At 37.7% G+C, this 25,213-nt stretch overlaps 1 protein-coding gene and 1 pseudogene across 2 annotated transcripts in view; both read right to left on the minus strand.

The window, feature by feature from the left end:
• Positions 1-25,213, minus strand: part of DOCK7 (dedicator of cytokinesis 7) — a 213,522-nt gene that overhangs the window by 187,860 nt on the left and 449 nt on the right. For both annotated transcript variants that reach the window (XM_006147525.3, XM_006147522.3), the window contains exons 2-6: positions 12,401-12,576; positions 12,152-12,220; positions 6,340-6,469; positions 6,030-6,242; positions 5,391-5,476 (exon numbers count right to left, since the gene is read on the minus strand). In XM_006147525.3, coding sequence (XP_006147587.1) covers positions 5,391-5,476; positions 6,030-6,242; positions 6,340-6,469; positions 12,152-12,216 — 494 coding nt within the window. In that variant the 5' untranslated portion in view covers positions 12,217-12,220; positions 12,401-12,576. The remainder of the gene's footprint in view (positions 1-5,390; positions 5,477-6,029; positions 6,243-6,339; positions 6,470-12,151; positions 12,221-12,400; positions 12,577-25,213) is intronic.
• On the minus strand, positions 797-4,198 carry LOC106734765 (serine/threonine-protein kinase VRK1 pseudogene; annotated as a pseudogene).

The following is a 25,213-nucleotide window of genomic DNA, read 5'->3' on the forward strand; positions in this document are numbered from 1 at the left end:
TCATTTTTGCCAGAGAACGTATGCACTCACTAGAGAGAGACAGAAAATGAAAAAGCACTGCGCACTGTGGAGAATGGCCACACTGCAATCCCTTCTCTTCCATTCCTCCCTTTTTTCAGGATTTTGGGTATGCATACACACTCACCTCACATGTTTCTCAAGCCATGGAGGTGGGACAAGAGCAGCACAATCTGTCATGTGAGAATCAGCTGCCTTACCCACCACACCACGGACTGGACCGAAGCCTGGATTTTTTTTTTTGGCTGCCAACAAATTGTGCATTTCTTATCAAGCAAAAAAGAGACTTTTAAACTTTGAGTTTCCTTAAAAGTGAGGACTTCGACAAACATTTTTATCCATTCCAGGAAATGCACAATAATTTAAAAAGTGCATATCACATATAGACAGCTTAGAGAGTATAACTTGAAGATAATGGGAATTTCATACATTAGCCTTTAATAAATTGTACAAGTTATTTTTTTTAAGTTTGTTTTCCAAAGACATAGATATTTAATATTATTTCCACTGTACAAGAGTCACAAAAATAAAGCACAATAGAGGGGCCGGCAGGTGGAATGGTGGTTAACGGCGCTGGACTCCCGCTTGGCTGACTGCAGTTCAAATCCCGGACCTAGTGGCTGGCTTTCTCACTTTCTCGCTCTCACTCTCGCTCTGTCCCTCTCTGGTCAAATTAATATAAATAAATTCAGTTTAATAAAATAATTCTTAAAGAAAAACACAATAGAAAAGGAGAAAAAAGTCCAATGAAAGGAAAATTTGATTCACAGCATTTGATTCACTTCTGGACTCTCTTTCTGGTTCTTGAACGGATCTGTGTGGCCTGCTCTGTCTGTGAATTTGAGCATTCCATATCTTCAAAACTAGATTCGGTACTTTCTTCAATTTCCTTCTTTCTCCTTGTTACTGTTTTTACTTTCAAGCCTCCATTCTACACAACGCTGAGGTCCAGTATGCCATCATCTCAACTTCCTATAGCTGTCAGTCCTTGCTAAAGAATCTCTCGTAAATTTTGATAAAGAGATATCTCAGTATAGTCCAGGAACTTCACTGTTTCCATGTATTTAGCAATTTCATCTAGCTTGTTTTTCCTCAGGGAGACATTTGTCCATCAACCCTGCCATATTTTCTCTGTATCTAATTTTGGAATCTATAACACAGGATCTTTCAAATTACCTCCCAAGGAAGGTGGCCACTAACCACTGGGCCATGCAATAACCAAGTATTTCCAAATCACAATGTCTTGATGGGGCCATGCCATTATGCATATCAATGCTTATGAATCCTACAGTGCTGTCGTGACATCTTTTAGGGTCCTCTTTGTACTCTTTTATGAACTCCTTCTGGGTAGTACCGATAAGCAAGGCCAAAATATACCAAGGAAACCTGGTCACGTAAGAAACCAAGTCACCAGGTCCAGACCCAAACCACATTGGCCATGTGGGAGTCCAGCGCCCTTAACCACCACACCACCTGCTGGCCCCAAAATATAAAAACACTTTGAACTGAATTTTTGCCTTGAGTTTTTGGAGCCACAGACAATATGCAAAGTCACAGCAAGGAATTCTGACAGGAGTTTTCATCCCTCCTGTTTCCTATCTGACATCTCCTTGTTAGAGCCAAAGTTGTGATAGACAAATATCTCTACTACTTAGAATATTATTCCTATGAAATCTAATGTCAGGCACTTACGTAGGAGTCTAGTTCTACCCTGCTTGAGTGCCAAGCTCTTTCTCTTGCATAGTCCATTAAAACCAAACATGAGCAATAACTCTAATGTAAAAAGTAGCTACAGAGTACCAACCCCTCTGCGAAATCAAAATTTCTTAGCATTTTTACGCTTCCGAAAAATTCATTTCAAATCAGCTTAACCATGCCTAAGAGGGATTTACCTAAATGTTAAATATTTCCCTAAATGTATTATTAACCAGCAGTCTTTTCAATAGTAGAAACAATTTTCTCATAGCAGGATAAAGGAAGACTATCCTTAGAAAACAAAATACAAGAGAACTTATTTTCAAAAATTCATCAGTTCCTATAATTAACTAAAATAAAGCTTTTGTTTCTGATTCTTCCTGAACATATAAAGTGACCTCAAGTTCTTCTCATCTTAAATTGTATTTCTTGTCATAGATAAATCAGATGTATATATTTTAACAAGAGTTGATCTAAAAGAACTAAATATAATAGTGTTAAGTGAAAAATAATTCTATACTTTATTTTAGAGCATAGCTTCCCTGAACAGGCCAGGACACACCACAGTTTTAAAATGGCTTCTGAAATTAGCAAGTGAAAGGAAAAGTCCAAGGTGAGGAGAAGTGGTTGAAAATTTTAAAAATAAATAAATAAATAAATTTAAAGAGAGAGAGAGCATGAGACAGACAGAGACAGAGAGAGGAAAGAGGTCACCCTACCTTGTCTGAAAATTTCAGGAGTCTAGAAGATGGGAGTTTAGGGCATAGCTTCCCTGAACAGGCCAAGACACACCTCAGCTTTAAAATGGCTTCTTGTCTGAATATTTCCCAACCCAACATTTATTAAATGATGAATGGACAAACAAAACGTGGTGTATTCATCCAATGGAATATCAGTTAGCCATACAAAGTACTGACACATGCCACAACATAAACAAACCTTGGAATCATTCTAAGTCAAAGAAGCCAGACTAAAGGACCACATATATGATTTCATTTAAAGGAAACGCTCAGAATGAGCAAAAATATTTAGAGACAAAGTAGACTGATGGTTGCCTAGGACTAAAGGAGCTGGGAAAAACAGGGAGTGAGTGATAATAGGTACAGGATTTCTTTTGAAGGTGATGAAAGTACTTTAAAATTTATTAAGGTAATAGTTGCATATATCTAAGAAAATACAAAACCCCATTAAACTGTACTCCAGGTGACATGGGTAAATTCACTGGTGAATGGCACACTGGGAATGTGCTGGGGATACTGCATAATATGTGAATTACATCTCAATAAAGCTTTTATTTTTCTCAAAAGTGCAACCCAAATGTTCATCAGTTGATGAATGGATAAACAAAATGCAATGTATCCACACCATGAAAAAGTGGCCAGCCACACAAAGGAAGGAACTACTGATACATGCTACAACATGGACGAACCTTGAAAACATTATACTAAGTGAAGAAGCCAAAGGCAAAAACACCACATACTAAATAATGTTGTTTATGTGAAGTATCTAGAATAAGTAAACTCACAGAGGCAGAAAAGAAGTTCATGTTTGCTAGGAGTTGAAGGAATGAAGAACAAGGAATGACCACTAATGAGCACTGTTACACATTGAATCATATCCCCCCAAAATTCACGTGTTCAAGTCCTAACCCTCAATGTGAATGTATTTGGAGAGAGGGCCTTGAAGGAGTTAAGTAATGTTAAATGAGGTCCTAAAGATGGGGCGAAAATCTCATGGAATAGGTGTCTTCATAAGAAGAGGAAGGAAGACACACTGAGACCTCTCTCTTTCCATAGGTACACACCCAGAGGCAAGGTCCTGAGGACACAAAGAGAAGGCAGCCACCTACAAGCCAGGAAGAGAGGGCCCACCGGAAACCAACCCACCAGCACTTTAATCTTCAACGTCCAGCCTGCAAAACGGAGAAATAAACTCCTCTTGTTTAATGCATCCTGTCTATGATATTCTGTGATGGCAGACAAACCACACTAATGCAGGCATGAGGTTGCTTTTTGGGGTGATGAATATGTTCTGGACTTAGACAGCAGTATAAACATATACCATGCACTTGTACACTTAAAAAGGGTGAATTGTATGACATGTAAATTATAATGCAATACGGCTATTAAACAGACAAAAAAGGGCCAGCTCCATAGAGCTGTGGTTAAGTGTCATGCACGGGGAACCAGTTCCCAGATGGCCAACCACAGTTTGAATTCCAGCCCAGCAGCTTGAAAAACATGCCAGGCACGTGTGCAGGTATGCCCGAATCCTGATGGGAGGGAGAAATGGAGCAAAAAAGATACACAATGACTGTTCACAATTATGGGATGCTTTCTGTCTCGCTGTGTGTGTGTGTGTGTGTGTGTGTGTGTGTGTGTGTCTTTCTGGCAAGCATACACATCTTCTGGCAATTAAAAAATATTTGAAATGTTTTTCATATTTCATATATGTTTATATATTCAAAAAGCTCACTATACCGCATTTAACAAGTTTCTGGATAAAGCTAACTAAAAATATAAAGCCTTAACTTTCAAGGTGAGAAAATTTCCAGAATTATATACAAAAGTGATCCTTACAAGTTGCTTCTTTTAGGAAACTCCAGGAATGAAAACTTTTTTCCTAAGTCAGAATTAATAACTAACTTAAAATAGTAACATGATATAATGAAAAAAAAATTTGTTTTTCAGTTAATGATTACATAATAATAAGCTTGCCAGCAATGATTCTTTTGAATCTTGGTTTCCTCATTTGTAAAATTAAAAAAAAAAAAAAAACAATATCTACTTTAGAGATTACTCTGAAGATAACATGAAATATAATACAAGAAGGCACTTTGTAAAGCAGAACATAAATGTAAGATAAATCACCTCAATTACAGTAGCTGAAGTTATTTAACTTTTTTTAAGGAAGGTAAAAATACATACTGCAAAATCTTCAAAAAGCAAAGCCTACCATATAACAAACACAAAATCAACTCTTTAAGGAAAACGTTACTTTGTCTTTTTATCCTCTAATGAAGAACAGTATCTGGTAAATACAACAGCATACAGTAAATATTGTTTCAAGTTTTAGGACTAATTGTACAGATGTGTCAAAAATTTACCTTCACATGTGAACAAAAGTGCTCTACATTTGTAAAATTAAAAAAAAAAAAAAACAATATCTACTTTAGAGATTACTCTGAAGATAACATGAAATATAATACAAGAAGGCACTTTGTAAAGCAGAACATAAATGTAAGATAAATCACCTCAATTACAGTAGCTGAAGTTATTTAACTTTTTTTAAGGAAGGTAAAAATACATACTGCAAAATCTTCAAAAAGCAAAGCCTACCATATAACAAACACAAAATCAACTCTTTAAGGAAAACGTTACTTTGTCTTTTTATCCTCTAATGAAGAACAGTATCTGGTAAATACAACAGCATACAGTAAATATTGTTTCAAGTTTTAGGACTAATTGTACAGATGTGTCAAAAATTTACCTTCACATGTGAACAAAAGTGCTCTAAACTTTCATATTTTGCTGAATAGCATTTAAAATTATACATACTATAATACTTTTCAAAAGGACACAAATGCAAATATAAAATCCACTAAGATTTTATTCACTAATGCTCAGAATCTTATTCCAGAAAATAAAAGTTATGCAGTAAAAAAGACAAATACTCACTTGAGTGATAAACATTTTACAAGAAGTCTTTGACCAAAATGCTCTTTGGGTACGTCAGGAACGCTAAGCCGTTCTATTGGGTCTTCCTACAAATGGACAAACACCACTGAAGTGAACACACTTATCATATTCCAACCCTTTACAATTTAAAATTTTTAAGAACTTATTTAGCTAATCTAATACTTTTAAGTCTTCACAACTGAACATAGGACAGAATGATCTATTTATCCAAAAACAGAAATCATTCACTCATAAATATACTTAATTCATAAAAATGAATCATGATTATAAAAAGTATATTTCGGGACCAGCGTGCCCAAGATCCCGAGAGGAGGATGGAGAAGGGATTGTGGCGTGGCTATCCCCCCAGGGGGGGGGGTGATTTCTCGCTTTCTGTCTCTCTGTCTCTCTTTCTGGCGAGTGCACACGCCCTACAGCAAAAACCTTTCCAAATAAATAAATAAATACATATATATATATATATATATACATATATATATATATGTATTTCATTCACAGAAATTAAAACAATATTTCAATAGTTATATTTCCTACATTATAATAACACTACATAAAAATTATATCCCCAAAATATCTATGTTAATGATCATTTGCTTCCTTATATGCAAACGTCGCTACCTCATCTGGTGATGGATGCAAAGCAAAGAGTTCCTTGTGACGGTTGGATTTCCTTTGATCATCATTCTGACGATCTATTTCTTCATTTGGAGTTCGATCAAGTAAATTGGGAAGCAAAGCATCAGGAAGTGAATTTTTCAAGTCAAAGATACTGCAGGCCCAGCTTCCCCTTGGAGTATCATCTATTGACATTGAACGTCTTTTAAGATCATCCTGTCATACAAAACATTAAATATGGATGTATTACTTAATGATAAAAATAAACTATTTAAAAATAACTTCTTATACTACTTAAGCATACAAGTATTACCTGCTCATCCTGGTAGCTGTTGCCATCCGGAGCTTCATCAGATTCAAAGACCTGTTTTGGCAAACCTTTTTGCCTTTCTTTCTGTTTATCTAATGTGTTGGGATTAAATCCTGTTCCCAGTTTATGATACCTATTCAAAATAAAATAGTTAAATAAATATCAATTATTGAAATTTTCCACTTTTTCAGCATCATTATTTAATAAGCCAACCATTCTCTCTGTTGTTTCTATACAAAATAAATAGCAATGTAGAGTGGGTTAAACATTTAATGAGAAGGAGCACTTCCATGTAAAGGTCCTTTAATATAAATAAAGAACAGATTATGAGTTTCCAGAGACAAATCATATTTTCCTTCCAACCATATGTATATGATTTTTAAGCTATAATTTCAATGTGGAGAATTGGTCAGTAAAAAGAAAATTAGGGAAGGTCCAGCAGTTAGCGTAATGGCTATGTTGCTGGACTACCATAAACTTGACTGCAGTTCGAGTCCTGGACCCAGTAGCTTAAAACTCATGCCGGGCACATATGCGTCCATGTGCCCAAGATCCCAAGAGGAGAATGGAAGAGAAGGCATTGTGGCATTGCCATCCCTCCTGGGTGGTGATTTCTCGCTTTCTGTCTCTCTCTTTTTCTAGCAAGCACATGTACCCTATAGCAAAAACCTCTCAAAAAAAATTAAAAAAAAAAAAGAAAATTGGGAAGCAAGGTTAAATAAAATGAGAAAGTATAAAATATATATTACACTAATACAATAATACAAATCTTTAGATCCAGCAGGTAGCATTGTGGTTAAGGCACTAGATCCTACAATGGCAGATTGCGCAGTTCAAGTGTCAGACTTCATGGCTTGAAAAATAAGCCAGGGAAAAGAAAAGAAGAGACTGTAGAGTGGTCATCTTTTGGGGGATGATTTCTCACTTTCCCTCTCTCTCCAGCAAGGACACAGGCCCTATGGCAAAAACCTTTAAAAATTTCAAAATACAAATAATAATAATACAAATCTTTAAAAGATAAAACACACACATACGCACTCACATACACACATATATATATGTATACACATGTATATATATATGTGAATATATGTATATACATATATTTAGCACTAAACCTTAAAATTTCGAAGTCAAAAATTGTTTTGCTGTATCTCATTATGTATATCAGAACCTAAGATGATAGACTTACAAAATAAAAAATGGTAAAATCTACATTACTGTACACACATACTGTTTAATTTTATCTGTGTGTATGTGTGTGTGCGCGTGTGTGCGCATGTGTATGACTAAGAACAACTCTTAAAGTAATTTTCTTTCCTAACAACCCACTATTCAAGAACATCAAATAAGAACTGATCAAAGAGCAGTTACTATTCATAATTCAACACTTTATAGGTTCAAACTGTGGGATTATTTTAATTAGAGCAAAACAATTATGATTACCAGAAGATGGCATGGTTCTTGCTAACAACCAATTTGCAAAATAGTAAGGAATCACATTTGATATGAATCGTATCTTGTCTCATTTTTAAAGCTATTAAAATAGCAGGTAGATGATATTAACATCACAGCATAGTCACAAAATAAAATATAATTTTTTTGTCTGGACAAATTAAAATAAAGACAACATAGTAACATGCAAGGTATTATTCAGAAGCAGATATCCTAACATTTTATTAAATGATTCCAGTATCTTAATCTGTGACGTGACATATATAAACTGCTCTGATAATCTGGAATAGTGCTGCATTCCGTTCTAAAACTGAGAGTGTGGGGACCAGAAGGTGGTGTGGTGATTAAGCTGCTGGATTCTCACATAGCTGCCTGTTGTCCAAGTCCCAGACCTGGCAGCTTGAAAATCACACCCTGTGTACGTGCATGGGTGCCGAAAATCCCAAGAGGAGAATGGAGGAGAAGGGATTGTGACATGGTCATCCTCCCTGGGGGGTGATTTCTTACTTAACCCGTCTCTGGCAAGCGCACATGCCCTATGGCAGACACCTAAAATATTAAAATTTAAAGAAAAAAAACAGTATGAAATTCCAGAAAGCTGAGAAGAATGACTGAGGATCAATACTCTTCTATATTAGTGCCCTGCCCTCCAATCAGATGCCATGATAAGGCCATACATGTTTAGCCATTCAACCACAGCCACCATTTCTCTGACCTCATCTTCTGGCATTCTCACCTGCATTTATTCTGTTCCAGTTACACTGACCTCTCAGTATTTCCTGAACATTTCCAGCATGCTCCTAAATGAAGTCTTTACATATACTGTTTGCTCTTCTGCCTAATAACACCTTTCCCCAGATACACATAGGGCTACTCTCTCACTTCCTTTAGGTCTCTGCTCAAAATCACCTTATCAAGTTAAGACCTCCTCTGATTACTAACACAAAATAGAACATTGTGGTTCTCTTCATGGCCCCTTCTATCCCCTTCACCCTAGTTTTTTTCCTCCACAAGACTTACCTATACCAAATCTGTTATAAACTCATCGGTGATTTTTCTTGTTTGTTTATTGATTTCATCCTCCACTAGAATATAAACTCCATGAGAGCAGAGAGCCAGTTTTATTCATTTGCTGTATCATCAGTGCTTAGTATAGTGCTTGGTATATAGAAGACTCTCATGAAATATTTACTGAATGAATAAATAAATGAAATACTTTGTCTCTTTACCATCCTGTGCTGAATTATGGAAGAATTTTGTGGCTTCATCTTATAATTCACATTGACTCTGCCATTAAGTTTATCTTCTGAGCTTTTCATATTTTTTCACCGATCAAAATTTTATTTTCCGAGGCCAGCAGTTGGTGTAATGGCTATGTCACTGGACTTCCACGTAGTTGACTGCAGTTTGAGTCCTGAACCTGGTGGCTTAAACTCACGCTGGGTGTGTGTGCGTGCATGCCCAAGATCCTGAGAGGAGAATGAAGCAGAAGGGATTGCTGTGTGGCCATCCCCCCTGGGAGGTGACTTCTTGCTTTCTGTGTTTCTGTTTGTCTCTGTCTTTCTGGCAGGCACACATGCCCTATAGCAAAAACCTCTCAACAAAAATTGTAAAAAAATTTAATTTCCAAAGATAACTAATTGATTCTCATGGTTATGATATCATTTTTTTTTTTAGATATTTTTGCTATAGGGCACATGGACTCGCCAGAGAGACACAGAGAGACAGAGACAGAAAGCAAGAAATCACACCCCAAGGGGGGTGGTCAAGAAATCACACCCCGGGGGTGGTGGTGGTCATACTGCAATCTCTTCCACTTCATTCTCCTCTTGGGATCTTGGGCATACACACAAGCACCCAGCATGAGTTTCAAGTCACTGGGTCCAGGACTCAAACCGTGGTCAACTACATGGGAGCCCAGCAACACAACCATTACATCATCTGCTGGTCCTTCATTTCACATTTCTTATGTACACTACTATTACATATGTGTATTCATTACACCTGTGGGTCTTAATATGTGCTCTAGTGACTATTTCCTAAATTGCTCATTTTCTTTGTAGTTTGATCATTCTTTTTCAAGTGTTCTGGCTTTTGTCAAATACTTGGTGATTCTGAGCTCTATGTTCATTTTTGAATTTGTATCTCCTACATCTGGCTTGAACTACTCTATCTGCTTACCCTGACTCCATAGGCAGTGATTTGGGGAAGGGACAAATCGTGCTACCAGGCAAAGTCTGCCAGTACCTGGCTATGAAGGTTCCTTCTTCCTCCAAGGTATGCTCACCCTGAGCACTATCCCATCAGCTCAAACCTCCATAATTACTACTACTCCTTAAAAAAGGGCAGGTATGTCTGCTGCCACGCCGGTGTGAACTTGAGACAGGAAGTTTCTTTCTTTTTTTTTTTTTTGGAGAGATTTTCACTGTAGGGCGCATGCGCTCGCCAGACAGACAGAGAGAGACATAGAGACAGAAAGCGAGAAATCACCCCCCAGGGGGGATGGTCACGCCGCAATCCCTTCTCCTCCATTCTCCTCTCGGGATCTTGGGCACGCACGCACACGCGCCCGGCGTGAGTTTTAAGTCACCGGGTCCGGGACACGAACCGCGGTCGACTACGTGGGAGTCCAGCGACATAGCCATTACGCTAACTGCTGGTTCCCGAAACAGGAAGTTTCGAAGTAACCGAATGTCCAGCACTTTCCCCAGGCCTCCCTTCCACTACCTGTATTTATTGCTTCTGGTCTTAAGGTATTACTCAAGCTTTTGCATATATCTTCTCCACAGATATTTTATACTGCGTTTTTTCTTGTATGCCTACCTTCTATTTCTCATAACTTCTAGCCCCTTTGTCCTTCATTTAGCAGAGCAGAAAATGGATACCATCTACTACTACAGTAGTCTCCCGATCCACGGTCTCAGCTATGCAGCCAAATGTCATTTGAAGAATCATCGTGGCTCATCATGCAATGATCCAGGTTCTCCCAAAGCAGGATGATAATCCTCCTGACATATCGTTAAAAAGTCTACAGTAGGGACCAGCAGTTAGCGTAATGGCTATGTCTATGGACTCCCATGTAGCTGACCGAGGTTCGAGTCCCGGACCTGGTGACTTAAACTCACGTCGGGCATGTATGCATGCGTGCCCAAGATCCCAAGAGGAGAATGGAGGAGAAGGGACTGCGGTGTGGCCATCCCCCTGGGGGGTGATTTCTCACTTTGTGTCTCTGTTTCTGTCTTTCTGGCAAGGGCACACACCCTATAGCAAAAACCTCTACAAAAAAAAAAAAAAAAAAACACAACTCTACAAAAAAGGCAAAAAAAAAAAAAAAAAAAAAACACAACTCTACATAAAAGGCAGCAGACTGCTTTTATTAGATCACACCACAACTACACAACTAAAAAGTATGTCAGCACTACCCCACAGGGTGACGCCTAGCACAGTATTAAGTCCAGGGAAACAGCAGCTATGTGAGCAAAAGAATGAGCAATGGTGACATCACTTTTGCTAGTGCTATTTAGCACAGACTGTTTCATTTGTGAAAATTATAGTGTCATAACAGAATTCTCCACTACTCATTCATCGTATTTCCTTTAGAAATATAAAATAAGGCTAAGAAGTTTTGGTGAAAAGATCCTTCTGTGTTATGAAAATTAGTAAAGGAAAAGTAGGTTTTTGTTTGTTTGTTTGTTTCTTAATGAATTAATATTTCAAATACAGTCCATTAGAAAAACAAATTCTGTGATATATAGGTCAATGATCTGTAAATACGACTTAATAAAGCAAAGAGACTTTCAAAATAAATTGAAATGGAAAGCTGTCTATTAAATTTAACTTAACTATACAACTTCCAATAAACTGGACTTTTGAGAAATACAAATTATTCATCAATATCTATCCAGAGACTCAAAATCATTCTCATATGAGTTCTTAATGATTTATAATAATATAGAAGGTCCCACAAATACTGTATAAGAGAGAAAAAGTAACTGTGCAACTCCTAAGGAGAAAATATCCATGGACAAAGGTTCCAGTTTTGCTTCTTCAACTATTGTGTTTAAATGAATTTTCAGGTCTCATAATTGCTATTAATCTACCTTAATTTATTTACAAATCAAACCTTTTTTTTTAAAGAATTATTTAATTTGATTTATCATTATTATTTTTTAATTTGCTATAGGGCACACACACTCACCAGAGAAAGACAGAGAGAAAGAGGGAAAGTGAGAAAGCAAGCAGCCAGATCTGGAACTCGAACCATAGTAGGCTATGTGGGAGTCTAGTGCCTCAACCACCACGCCACCTACTGGAGCCCAAACTTGGTATTTTTAAATGTTATAATAAGCATGTAACTTACTTTCTGATCACAATTGCCCAGTCTTCTGTATAACTTCTTATACAATCTCTAACATGTGGATCCATTTCACTATTTTTAAAAAGAAAATATATTTGTAATTTAGACAGGAAAACATTGATGGTTATAAATTTGGTCACTGCAATTTTTATCCTTATAACAGAAAACACTACCACCACAAAATATAGGGTCTACATAAAATAATGGAATAATAGTTACACTGAAATGAGAAATAGGTAAATGCTTCCTTACCTTTCTTCAGGTACAGCAGAAACAAGGGTTCTGCAGTCCCTAGGACTATAAACAACTTCGATATCATCTGGAGGAAATTCAACCAAATCCCTTAGAGGGCCAGAATCCACAGCTAAAGGATGAGTAATGAGGTACTCTTCTAAATCCACTGGATCCACTGCTTCAGTAAGGGGCACCTTAAAAAAGAGGGGTGGCAGTTGACAAGTAGGCAAAAAAGGAAACAATGAACATAAAAATGTTAAAACTTTAAGCAAAGAATATTTACAAATTTTTAAAATACAATATTCTTTTTTTTTTTTAAGAGGTTTTTGCTATAGGGCACATGCGCTCGCCAGAAAGACAGAGAGAGACAGAGAGATGGAAAGCGAGAAATCACCCCCCAGGGGGGATGGCCACACCACAATCCCTTCTCCTCCATTCTCCTCTTGGGATATTGGGCACACACACACACACGCTCCCAGCATGAGTTTAAGCCACTGGGTCTGGGACTTGAACCTTGGTCAACTACATGGGAGTGCAGCGACATAGCTATTATGCTAACTGCTGATCCCAAAAACACAATATTCTTTTAATCTAGTTCTGCCTACAAGTTCAACAGATACTCAACTAGAAGCACTAAAGATACCACAAAGTGTGTCCTTACGCTTCTCTATGCTTTTGGTTATATTTTCTTTAACTGTCTTGACTATACTTTGCCCGTAATGCTCACATAAAAACAATAACATTCAGGCTGGGAGGTGGCATGGTGGTTAAGACACTGGACTCCCACATGGCCGACCATGATTTGATTTCCAGACTTGGCACCTTGCTTTCTCACTTTCCCTCTCTCTCTCTCTCATTCTGTCCTTCTCTGGTTAAATTAAATACTACTACTAATACATAAAATTAAATAAATAATCCTTAAACAAATAAAAATAAAAAACAGTAACAATAATTATAAGCAGCTTTATCATACTTTAAAATTTACAAAGTACTCATTCAAACATGATTTTTTTCTCTTTTTTGTCTCTCTGGAATGTTCACTGCTAAGTTTTAGACAATACTTTTATTTTATTTGTTGTTATTATCTTAGTAAAACATATAACCAAAATGGTCCTCCAAAATGTCTGCCCATTCTAATCCATGGACCCTGTATGTATTACTTTAAATGACTAGATAGATAAAAGTCTCTGTAGATGTCATTCGGAATTTTTAAGTGGGTAGAGCCTAAATACACTTGCATATACTCATAAGGAGGTAAAGGGAAATATGGACAGAACATCCAGAGAACAAAGCCCTATGAAGACAGACCAAAGAGAGATTTGAAGAGTCCAGCCTTAAAGACATAAGTGAAGTAGCCACAAATCAAAAACTTCTAGATGCCACCAGAATCTGGAAGAGGCAAGTACTGATTCTCCTCTAGAGCCTCTGAGGAGAGCACGGCCCTGCCCCAAACCATCAGTGATACTGATTTCAAACTTCTGGCCTCCAGCACTGGGAGAGAATAAATCTGTTGTGTTAAGCCCATCAATTTGGAGTAATTTGTTACAGTAACCAGAAGAAATGAATACACAGACCCTATTGAAAGTATCTACCAGCAATAATAAAAGATTTACAACATTCTTTAGCTAGACTGAAAATATATCTTTTAAAAAGTTACCATATTTCTTTTTTTTTTTCTTTTTATAGAGGTTTTTGCTATAGGGTGCATGCGCTCACCAGAAAGACAGAGACAGAGAGGCAGAAAGCGAGAAATCTCCCTCTAGGGGGATGGTCATGCCGCAATCCCTGCTCCTCCATTCTCCTCTCGGGATCTTGGGCACGCACACACACACGTCCGGTGTGAGCTTAAGCCACCGGGTCTGGGACTTGAACCTCAGTTGACTACATGGGAGTTCAGCGACATAGCCATTATACTAACTGCTGGTCCCAAGATACCATATTTCTTACCTAATCCAAGAAAGAAAGACTATTGAGGCAAAACTATGACAAATGTATGATTATAGACAATGAAAATGAAAACAAGAACATGTTCTTTTTTTTTTGAGAGGTTTTTGCTATAGGGTGCTTGTGCTCGCCAGAAAGACAGACAGACAGACAGACAGACAGACAGAAAGCGAGAAATTACCCTCTAAGGGAGATGGTCACGCTGCAATCCCTTCTTCTCCATTCTCCTCTTGGGATCTTGGGCACCTACACACATGCCCGGTGTGAGTTTAAGCCACCAGGTCCGGGACTTGAACCATAGTCAACTACATGGGAGTCCAGTAACATAGCCATTACACCAATGGCTGGTACCAAACATGTTATTTCTAAGATGTTCAACCCGAATGAAAATACTGCAACATGCCTCTGCAGGCACACATTATTTAAGAGAAGGTCCTTTACATTTCTTTGGAGTGACCAACTTGTAATAGGTAGAGCAACATTTCAAAGTATCAAGTGTGATAATGAATGACTAGCACATCATAAACGCTCAAGGTAGCTATTATTATTATTATTATTGTAACTCATTTAAACCTCCCTCAAACCCTGAAAATTAGAGATTACTATTTGAAGCCTACAAATAAAGGCATTTGTGTCCAAAGAAGTTAAGCAAGATCTGAAAATAAAATAGCCATAAAATAGTGCAATGAAAGTTTGAAACTGGGTCTTCAGCTCTAAACCTCATGTTTTTTTCTCTTATGAACTGCCATAGTTGAACTGCGTCACCCAAAGTTCACATCTTAGAAACTTCAGCTCCAATCCAAGATTGCTGGAAGGCAGAGCTGAATAAGAGGTTGATTAGGGTATGAGGAGACTAATGTTATTATTGTGGGAATAGATTAGTTATCCTAACAGGTATTTTTGCTTTGGTTTTTATGGGGTTTTCTTTTTGCCAGTAGGCACATGAGCTCACCAGACAGAGAAAGAGACAGAAAGAGAAAAATCACCCCCAAAGGGGCTCGGTCATAACTTATCATCCTTTTTTCCTCTGTTTCATCCTATCAGAATTTTGAGAACTGACACACACAGGCCCAGTGTGTTTCTCCAAGGTGCCGGGCCCAGGATTCAAATTGCTGCCAGTCTCGTAGGATCCAGCACCCTATGCACAGTGCTTAACTGCTGCAGTATGGGGCCAGCCCAAGTCTTATTTATGTATTCATTCATTCATTCATTTGTTCATTTATTTTGAGTTTTTCTTTAAATGAGGTTAGCCCCACTTAATTTCTCTTTCCTTCTTTCTTCTCCTTGTGCCCCATGTTCTCTTGCCCTTGGTCTTCCACCACAGGATGACACAGCACAAAGACACTCATCAGATACTGACACCCTGATTTTAGACTTCCTAGACTCCAGAACTGTAAGAAGTAAATCTCTGTGCTTTATAAATTAGCCAGTGTTGGGTATGCTGCTACAGCAGCACAAAACAAACTAAGACATAAGCATTTTGTCTTACCTATGCTCTCAAGTACATATTATACCACTATCATGTTCTTAACAGAGAGAAAGAAAGCAATCCAACAGGCAAAACACAATCTATCTGAAGCACTGTTGCTGGAACAATTGGATTTCCATACAAGGGAAAAAAGGAACTTCAATCCTGACATTAGAACATAAATTGAGATGTATCATAGATGTAAACATAAAATACTAAAACTATAAATATGCTAGAGGAAAACAGCATAATGTCTATAATTAGGGAGTAAGCAATGCTCTCTTAGACATGATACAGAAAGAAATGACTACAAAAAAAAAAAAACGTTTTATGCACCAAAAGGCACTATTAAGAAAATGAACAGGTAGGGCCAGCAGGGGGTGTGGAGGTTGAGGTGCTGGACTCCCACATGGCTGACAACAGTTCAAGTCCCGGACCTGGTAGCTTGCTTTCTGACTCTCCCTTTCTGTCTGTCCATCTCTCTTTGGTCAAAATTGAAGATTAATGATAATAAATCAAATTAAAAATTAAAAAATCTTTTAAAAAATTAAATGAATAGGGGACCAGCAGTTGGCATAATGGCTATGTCGCTGGACTCCCATGTATGTAGCCGGCCGCAGTTCGAGTCTCGGATCTGGTGGCTTAAACTCACGCCAGGCATATGTGCGTGCCCAAGATCCCAAGATGAGGATAGAGGAGAAGGGATTGTGGCGTGGCCATCCCCCTTGGGGAGAGATTTCTTGCTTTCTGTCTCTCTGTCTTTCTCTCTTTCTGGCGAGCACACATGCCCTATAGCAGAAACCTCTCAAAAAAAAAAAAAAAAAAGAATTAAATGAATAGGTAAGCCACACTAAGAAAATATTTACAAGCATATTTGACAAGGAACTGTGATCCAAAGTTTATTGTAAAAGTCTCGTATCTCAATAGTGAAAAGACAAACCACAACTTCAAAAGATAGTATAAAAAGATAGAAAGAAAACTGAGTAGACATCTTTTATAAAGGAAAATAGAAGAATGACTGATAATGACATGGAAAAGTACTCAATGTCAAAAGTTATCCAGGGGTACTTTCGTTTCTAGGAAGATGGAGTAGACATACTTTCCCCTATTCCCACTAAATACAATTGAAACCCATAGACATTACATATAAAACAAACACCAAAGAACACTTCAAAATTAGAGCGAAAAAGCAGACCAGCAGGAAAACTTAGAATCGAAGGAATGACACAATAGTGACACACCTAAAATTTTCTTTTTGCCTTATATAGTCCAATGCTGGTAGAGAAGCTCTCAACCGGAAGTATCAAAAAAAAAAAAAAAAAAGAGTCCCTAGCAAAAGCCTATTCTCCTCGGTCAAAGGACAAGAAAAGGGATGCCAAGCAAAAGAAAAAAGAAAAAAAGCTTAGATCATAATGGCTCTATTCTAGCCAAATATCATATGAAAAACTGTGATCCCAACACACCCACACTAGCAAAGGCCAAGTCAGGAGCTAGCTTCTAACTCCTTACCAAGGCAGTGTCACAGAAGTCCAAGCATGGGTGGGATTTTCCTATCTATTGAGCAGTAATGAATCACTTACCCCCACCGTGTCAGTAGACACCACTCAGGAAATCTGGACTTCCATTCCCACTCAGTGGCAAGAAGGCTTCCCTTCCCCTTATCACAGGTGGTGTCAGAGAAGGCCTAATGACACTCAGGACTCCCATCACTGCCCATGTTAATGAGGCCATACCCACCCTGATGGCAGTATAGGCCATGTGAGGAACAGTAATGACACACTATAGTCTTTCCTAGCCAAGTGAGATGAGCAGTGACTCAGGGGAAGCAGGAATTCCCACTCCTGACCCACAGTAACAAGGAGCCCTTCCCCTCTTTGCTTATCAAGAAAGGACAAAGGGATGGGAACCAGCAGTTAGCATAATGGCTATGTCGCTGGACTCCCACGTAGTCGACCGCGGTTTGCATCCCGGACGCTGGGCATGTGTGCGTGCGTGCCCAAGGTCCCGAGAGGAGAATGGAGGAGAAGGGATTGCAGCGTGACCATCCCCCCTGGGGGGTGATTTCTCGCTTTCTGTCTCTCTGGCGAGCGCACGCGCCCTATAGCAAAAAAACCTCTCCAAAAAAAAAAAGGACAAAAGGGAAACCTGGACCTCTACCCCATCTGTCTACAACAAGATAACATCCACCCACCTTCAACCAGAGCAATGTCAGATAAAGATGCTAAATCATGTTTAAATAAGATCCAATGACTTGGGACTAGCAGATGATGTAATGGTTACGCCGCTGGATTCCCACATAGTCGACCACGGTTCAAGTCCCAGACCAGGCAGCTTAACTCATGCTGGGTGCATGTGTGTGTGTGCGCCCAAAATCCCAAGAGGAGAGTGGAGGAGAAGGGAGTGTGGGGTGGCCATCCCCCAGGGAGTAATTTCTCACTTTCTGTCTCCTATCTCTTTCTTTCTGGCAAGTGCACACATCCTATAGCAAACACCTCTTAAAAAAAAAAAAAAAGAAAAAAGAAATTCAATGTGTCTATAATCCAGTCAAATGCCACTCATCATACTAAGAACCAAGAAAATCTTAACTCAAGTGAATAAAGACAATCTATGTATGTCAACACCAAGATAAGATATCTTAGCGTTATGTGAAAAAAATTTTATAACAAGTACCATGTGGGCAAACCTTGCACTCCAGTGGTTAATGGATCCAGGGCCCACATGGCCAACTGCATGGTTCAAATTTTAGACCTGGAGGACGGAGAAACATGCCGGGCACCTGTGCAGGCATGCCCAAAATCCTGAGAGGAAAGAAAGATGACGAAGTGCTAATCCACCATGTAGACACAACAATTTAAAAATGTATGTACTAAACAAAAGAACTATAAGTTATGTTACAATTGAAGACTTCAAGAGATCTCTCAACAATTGAGAAACAAAATCAAAAAGGACATGGCAGAATCCAACATCGCCATCAGCCACTAGGAGTTAAAGAACACTCCACTCAATGACAGCAGAATATACGCTGTTTTCAAAGACCCAAGAAGCACATGCCAAAATAAACCATATCCAAATCTAACCATTAGCCCATGGCCTGGTGGTTAAAGAGCTAGATCCCCCACAAGATCAATGGTATGGTTCAACTCCTAGACCAGGCAGCCTGAAAAAAACACCAGGCACTGGGGTTGGCAGGTGGTGTGATGTTTAAGGGTGCTGGACTCCCACATGGCTGACCACAGTTCAAGTCCTGGATCTGGCAGCTTGCTTTCTCACTTTCTTTCTCTCTCTTTCAATCTCTCTCTCTCTCTCTGTGTCCCTCTCTGGTCAAATTTAAGTAAATAAATAAATAAATAATAAATAAAGTTAAATAAAATAAATTTAAAAATTTTAAAAAAAGGGCACAAATCCATGCATGCCCAAAATCTGAAAGAAGGGTGAGGTGAAGGAAAAGGGATTGCGGTGTGACCATCCTTCATGGGGGTTGCTTTCTCACTTTTTCTTGGTCTCTGTCTCTCTAGAGAGTGCACGCATCCCCTGGCAAATATAAAAATTAAAAAAGACTATAACTTGACCCATAAAACAAACCTCAATAAATGTAAAAGAACTAAAATCAGATAGAGTATGTTTTCTGACCACAATGGAATCAAACTAGAAAACAGAAATAGGAAAATCTCCAAATACTTAAAATTAAGTAACATCTTTCTAAATAATCTCGGGTTAAACCTGTTAAGTAAAATGAAAGAATGTATTGAACTAAATGCAAAGCAACATAACATCTGTGGAGCGAAGGAAATGAAAATCCAAACTCCAGTGAGATACTACTTCACATTATGATGGTCATTATTTTTTAAAATGGAAAATAACAAGTGTAAGCAATGATATGGAGAAATCAGAACCTTTATGCATTGCTCATAGACATATAAAACGACGCAGCTGCTGTTTCTTCAAAATGCATATGAAAACAGAATTACAATATGATTCAGCAATCTCACTTCTATTATAGGAATATACCCAAAAGAACTGAAAATAGGGACACAGAAATTATATACCCATGTTCATAACAGCTTTATTTACAATAGCAGAAAGATGCTAATGTCCTTCCACAGATGAATGTATAAATAAAATAGGACACACACATATAATAGAATATTACTTAGCCTTCAAAAGGCATAAAATACTGGTATGTGCTACAACCAAGACGAACCTTAAAGATATTCTGCTGAGTAAAATAAGCCAGACACAGAAGGACATTCTACTCATATGAAGTACATAGAATAGGCAAATTCATAAAGGCAGGAAACAGGTTACCAGGGGTTGAAAGGAGAGAAAAATCAAAATGTATTGTTTAATGAAAACATAGTTTCAATTTGGGATGATGAAAAACTTTTGAAATGGATAGTGGTGATGCTTAAACACTAAATATACTTAATGGCAATGAATTGTATATTTAAAATTGGTTAAAATGATAAATCTTATATTTTACCACTAGATGTATATCTAGAAATATAAACATGTTAATATACATGTACACACATATAAAAACTTAAATTTTAAAAAATTTCTAATATTTCTCCACTGAGGTATTATTTCTGAGGTAGTATACATATCAAGATTTATTTATTTATTTAAAAGAATGATTTTATTTAATTTTATTCATTGTCAGTATCTTTATTTTTGGAGAGGTTTTTGCTATAGGGTGCATACGCTCACCAGAAAAACAGAGAGAAAAAGAGAGAAAGAAAGTGAGAAATCACCCCCCCAGGGCGGATGGCCATGCCGCAATCCCTTCTCCTCTCAGGATCTTGGGCGCACACACACACACACACACACACACACACACACATACACACACACATGCCCAGAGTGAGTTTAAGCCATTGGGCCTGGGACTCGAACCATGGTCAACTACATAGGAGTCCAACGATACAGCCATTATGCCAACTGCTGGTCTCCATTTTATTTTCTTAAAGTTGACTAGAGAGAGAGAGAGACAGAAAGAGAAAAGGAAAAGTGAGAGAGCAAGATCCCAGGTCTGGGACTCGAACTGTAGTAAGCCATATGGGAGTCCAGCTGCCTTAAACACCATGTTATCTGCCAGCCCCACATCTCAGGATTTAAACATCATAAATTAATACACAATGAAAATAATGACAAAATCTGGGAAGTAATTACATATGCTTAATTTATTTTTATCTATTTTTTTTCAGAGAGTTTTTTTGCTATAGGGCACATGTGCTCACTGGAGAGACAGAGACACAAAAGGTAAGAAATCATCCCCCAGGGGAAGGCCACACCATAGTCCTCTCCCCCATTCTCTTCTTGAGATTATAGGCACACATGCACATGAGCCCAGTGTAAGTTTTAAGCCACCAGGTCCAGGACTTGAACTACAGTCAACTACATAGGAGTCCAGCGACGTTACCATTACACCATCTGCTGGTCCCATACGCTTAACTTAAACCAAACCTTTTCTCAAAGAATGACTAACCATCTCAAGAAGAAGTACTAGGGTTGAGGAAGAAGCTATGAGATTTCCTTAAAAACCGTAAATCATAAAAAAAAAAAAGGTCATAGTTTTCAAAAGTCAAATATGGGGTCACTGGCTTTCTTGGTGTTGTGTAACCTAGATTTTGATCAAGAAAACAAATTTATTTTCCTACCACTATCACCACTTTCTCTGACACGCTGCAGAGAGAGCTGCTCGAGTTAATCTTGAGATGTTGTCATGAGCTGCTTACAATCAAGTTATTTTGTAAGAATCAGGACTCCAAGCAATCTTACTGATTACCATAATCATAATGCTGCTTCTTCATTACCAATACATGAACTATTATACCTACAAAAGGTACAAATTTCTTTTTCACGTTATCTTTTCACTTTTGATGTCTAGTACTAGTAATATGTATAGTATCTACATTGTTTTGTACTAGTAATCTGTATAGTATCTACACTGTTTTGTATCACATAAGACAATATGTGATGTAGGTACTAACAATCTTGTGAATAGACAATGTAAACATACATACAGTATTGATAAATGCAGTACAGTATTATAAATGTATTTTCTCTTCTTTGTGATTTTTCTTAGTAACATTTTCTTTTCTCTAGATTACTGTAAGAATACAATATATAATACATATAATACACAAAATATGTGTTAATTGACTGTTTATGTTATTGGTAAGGTTTCCATTCAACAGTAAGTCATTAGTAGTTAAGTTGGGTCAGAGTCAAAAGTTATACTGGGGATTTCTGACTGCATAAGGGGAGTTGGGGGCTAAGGAGTTAGCATTACTAACCTGTAGTTCAAGGGTCAACTGAACTAGTCTTTCTACCTCGGTTTCTATTTGAAGATGCTCATAATTATTTTTGATGGTCCCCTGGCATGGTATTTAGGGCAGCTGGATCTCACATAGCTGACTGCGTAGTTCAAGTCTCAGAACTGGAGGCTTGAAAAACATTCCAGGCGTGTGTGCATGTGTGTCCAAAATCCTGAAAGGAAAGAGAAATGGAAGAAAGGGGACTGCAGCATCATTAATCCCCATGCTGGCTATTTTCTCTTTCTCTCTCTCTGTCCCTCTCCAGCAAATGCACAAACCACTTGGCAGATTAAAAAAACCTTTTCACAGAAAATACAATGAGCGACTACACAGTCAGCAAGGATTTTATCAGTCTTGGAGAAATTTTGTTCCAAAGAAGAGCAAATAAATATGGTAGTCCCCTCTTATCTGAAGAAGATACATTCTCATTCTAAGATCCCCAGAAGATGCCTGAAACCATAAACAGTACCAAACCCTATACATGCAGACCTCCATAACCATAGGTTCCTTATCCACAGATTCAACCAATCACAGATCGAAAGTATTTCTTTTTAAAAAAATTGTGCCTATACTGAACACGTACACTTTTTTTTTACTAAAGGTCATTAATCCTTAAGCAACATAGCGTATTAGTTATTGAGTCATTTTTATGCAAATATGTCATGACTTTGCCAACAAAGCAATATTTAGAAAGCATTTACATTGTATTAGGTATTATAAGCAATCTAGAGATGACTTAAAGCATATTTTAAGGGACAATTATGCAGAGGTCATACACAAATCCTATGCCGTTTTTACATAAGGGACTTGAGCATTTGCAGATGTAGATATTTACAGGAAGTCCCCGTGGATACCGAGGAACAACTGAATATACTTTGTTTTTTCAACCTGATAACCAAGACAGCTACCAACTGAATAATGGACAGTTAGTATATACCACATGGATACGCTAGACAAAGCGACGATCCAGGTGACATGAGGTTTTATCACACTACTCAGTATGGCAGGCAATTTAAAACTTATTAAATTGTTTGTTTCTGGAATTTTCCATTTCATATTTTCAAACTCTAGTCTTAGTAAATGAGTAACTGAAACTACAGAAAGTGAAACCACAGATAAGACAGACTACTATATTTGGGATTGGAAACTGGTGGGGAGAATGGGGCAAAAAAGCAAGAGGTTTTTAAATGGGAGAAACAACAGCATGTATGAATACTGATACGAATCATCCAGTGATAGAGAGAGGGAGAAAATGATTATAAAAGAGAAGGGAGAATTACTAAAGTCCTGTAGTTGATGAACTGAGAGAAGTTCTAAGGAGCACGTGCAGCAATTAGCCTCCACAGTTCACCTATTGTAACTGACTGGTGACCACGTAGACTGTGTGGGTACGGATGGTAGATGGACAGACGTGATGGTGGGAATGTACGGAAGTTTTCTATTTTCTCAGCAAAATGGGAAGCAAAGTCATCTTAAGAGTGAAACTGAGGAAGAGCAATTAGAGGTTTAAGGAAGAGGAGGAGGCATGAAATAAGTCAATTAAAATAGTCAGAAATGAATGGTCTAGGAAAATATACAGTTTGGCAATATTAATGCCCTTATAAATCTGTGATCATAAAGTTAAAGTGAGATTGTGTGGTTTTCTCCAGACACATTCAGCTACACAAGTGCAGGTATAAAGCGAGCATGCATGTATTTTTTATTATTTATTTTTTTTTAAAATTTTATTTATTTATTCTTTCTTTTTTAAAGATTTATTTATTTGTAATTTTATTTATTATCATTCTTGTTAAACTTTGACCAAAGAGAGACAGACAGACAGAAAGGGAGAGTGAGAAAGCAAACCACCAGGTCTAGGACTTGAACCATGGTTGGCCATGTGGGAATCCAGCGCCTCAACGACCATGCCACCTGCCAGTCCCACATTTATTTTTAATTTGACAGAGAGAGAAAGAGGGGGAAGTGAGAAAGCAAGCCACCAAGCTGAACCGTGGTCAGCCATGTGGGAGTGTCCTGCACCTTAACCACCATGCCACCTGCTGGTCCCCAGCATGCATGTATTTAAACAGCACTCAGGTTATACAAGGGGTACAATAGCCCAAGAGGAGGTTAAGCAAGAGAGTAATTACAATAATCAACAAATAATTTAAGTTTGGCAAAGAGAGAAATCAGCATTTCGAGGAGTGAGGGTTGGTAAAAAGCTGGTGGATTCCTGGACTCTGTCCTGCTATATGACAGTTGGAGTCAAAGCACCAGAATGGGAAGACAAGAAAGATAAGGGCTAATGAGAGAGTGGGAAGCTGAGATCACAGGGTTACAACTGTTCATGACTGAATCTAGTCTGACTATGGGAGCTTGGAGTAGCTGAGGTGTAACTCAGGATGCGAGACCTTGTCGTTAGATGAGAAGAGTTCAAGACGACGAGAGGATATTGGGAGAATCATCTCTACATACACAGAAATCACTCAGAAATTCAGATATTCTAAATTCCTTCCAATTAGCATGTACTGTTATTAAAAGGAACCGCTTTAAACTTTTAAAGACACAAACATTATAAACAGTCATTAAAACTCAATCAAACCGTTATTTCCCTGACATACCACATTTATTCAGTAATTGGTATTCTTTCACTGCTAAATGGAAAATGTTAATGTAATATATTATTCGCTTTTTAGTTCTCTACAGCATTTGGAGAAAAAAAATTGACCTCTAATTTTAAGACAAATGAAGATGTTTTAAATTCCTGTTCCTAATGTAACTAATAAATATGAGCTTTTATCAAAACTGATTATTCGTATGCCATCTTCTTTAATACAAGAAAATTTATTTATGTTTCTGACATAATAACTAATTTACAGTAACTACTGAATATATATTCATTTCTATCAGAGATAGATAATAATATAAACCCACATAATTATTTACTATTTACCTCAGTGCCTATTTCTAGAATAAATTCCTAAACGTTCATGTAATGAGTCACCTTGGATCTCAAAAGTTCTATAAACGTTAAATTCTAGGGCTGAATAAATCCTAAATGTAAAATTTCTGACTTAGCCAGAAAACCAACATTTCCACAACACTCCCTAACACTTTCTCCCA

The sequence above is a fragment of the Tupaia chinensis genome, unplaced genomic scaffold, assembly GCF_000334495.1.
Source record: "Tupaia chinensis unplaced genomic scaffold, TupChi_1.0 Scaffold000215_1, whole genome shotgun sequence".
NCBI lineage: Eukaryota > Metazoa > Chordata > Mammalia > Scandentia > Tupaiidae > Tupaia > Tupaia belangeri.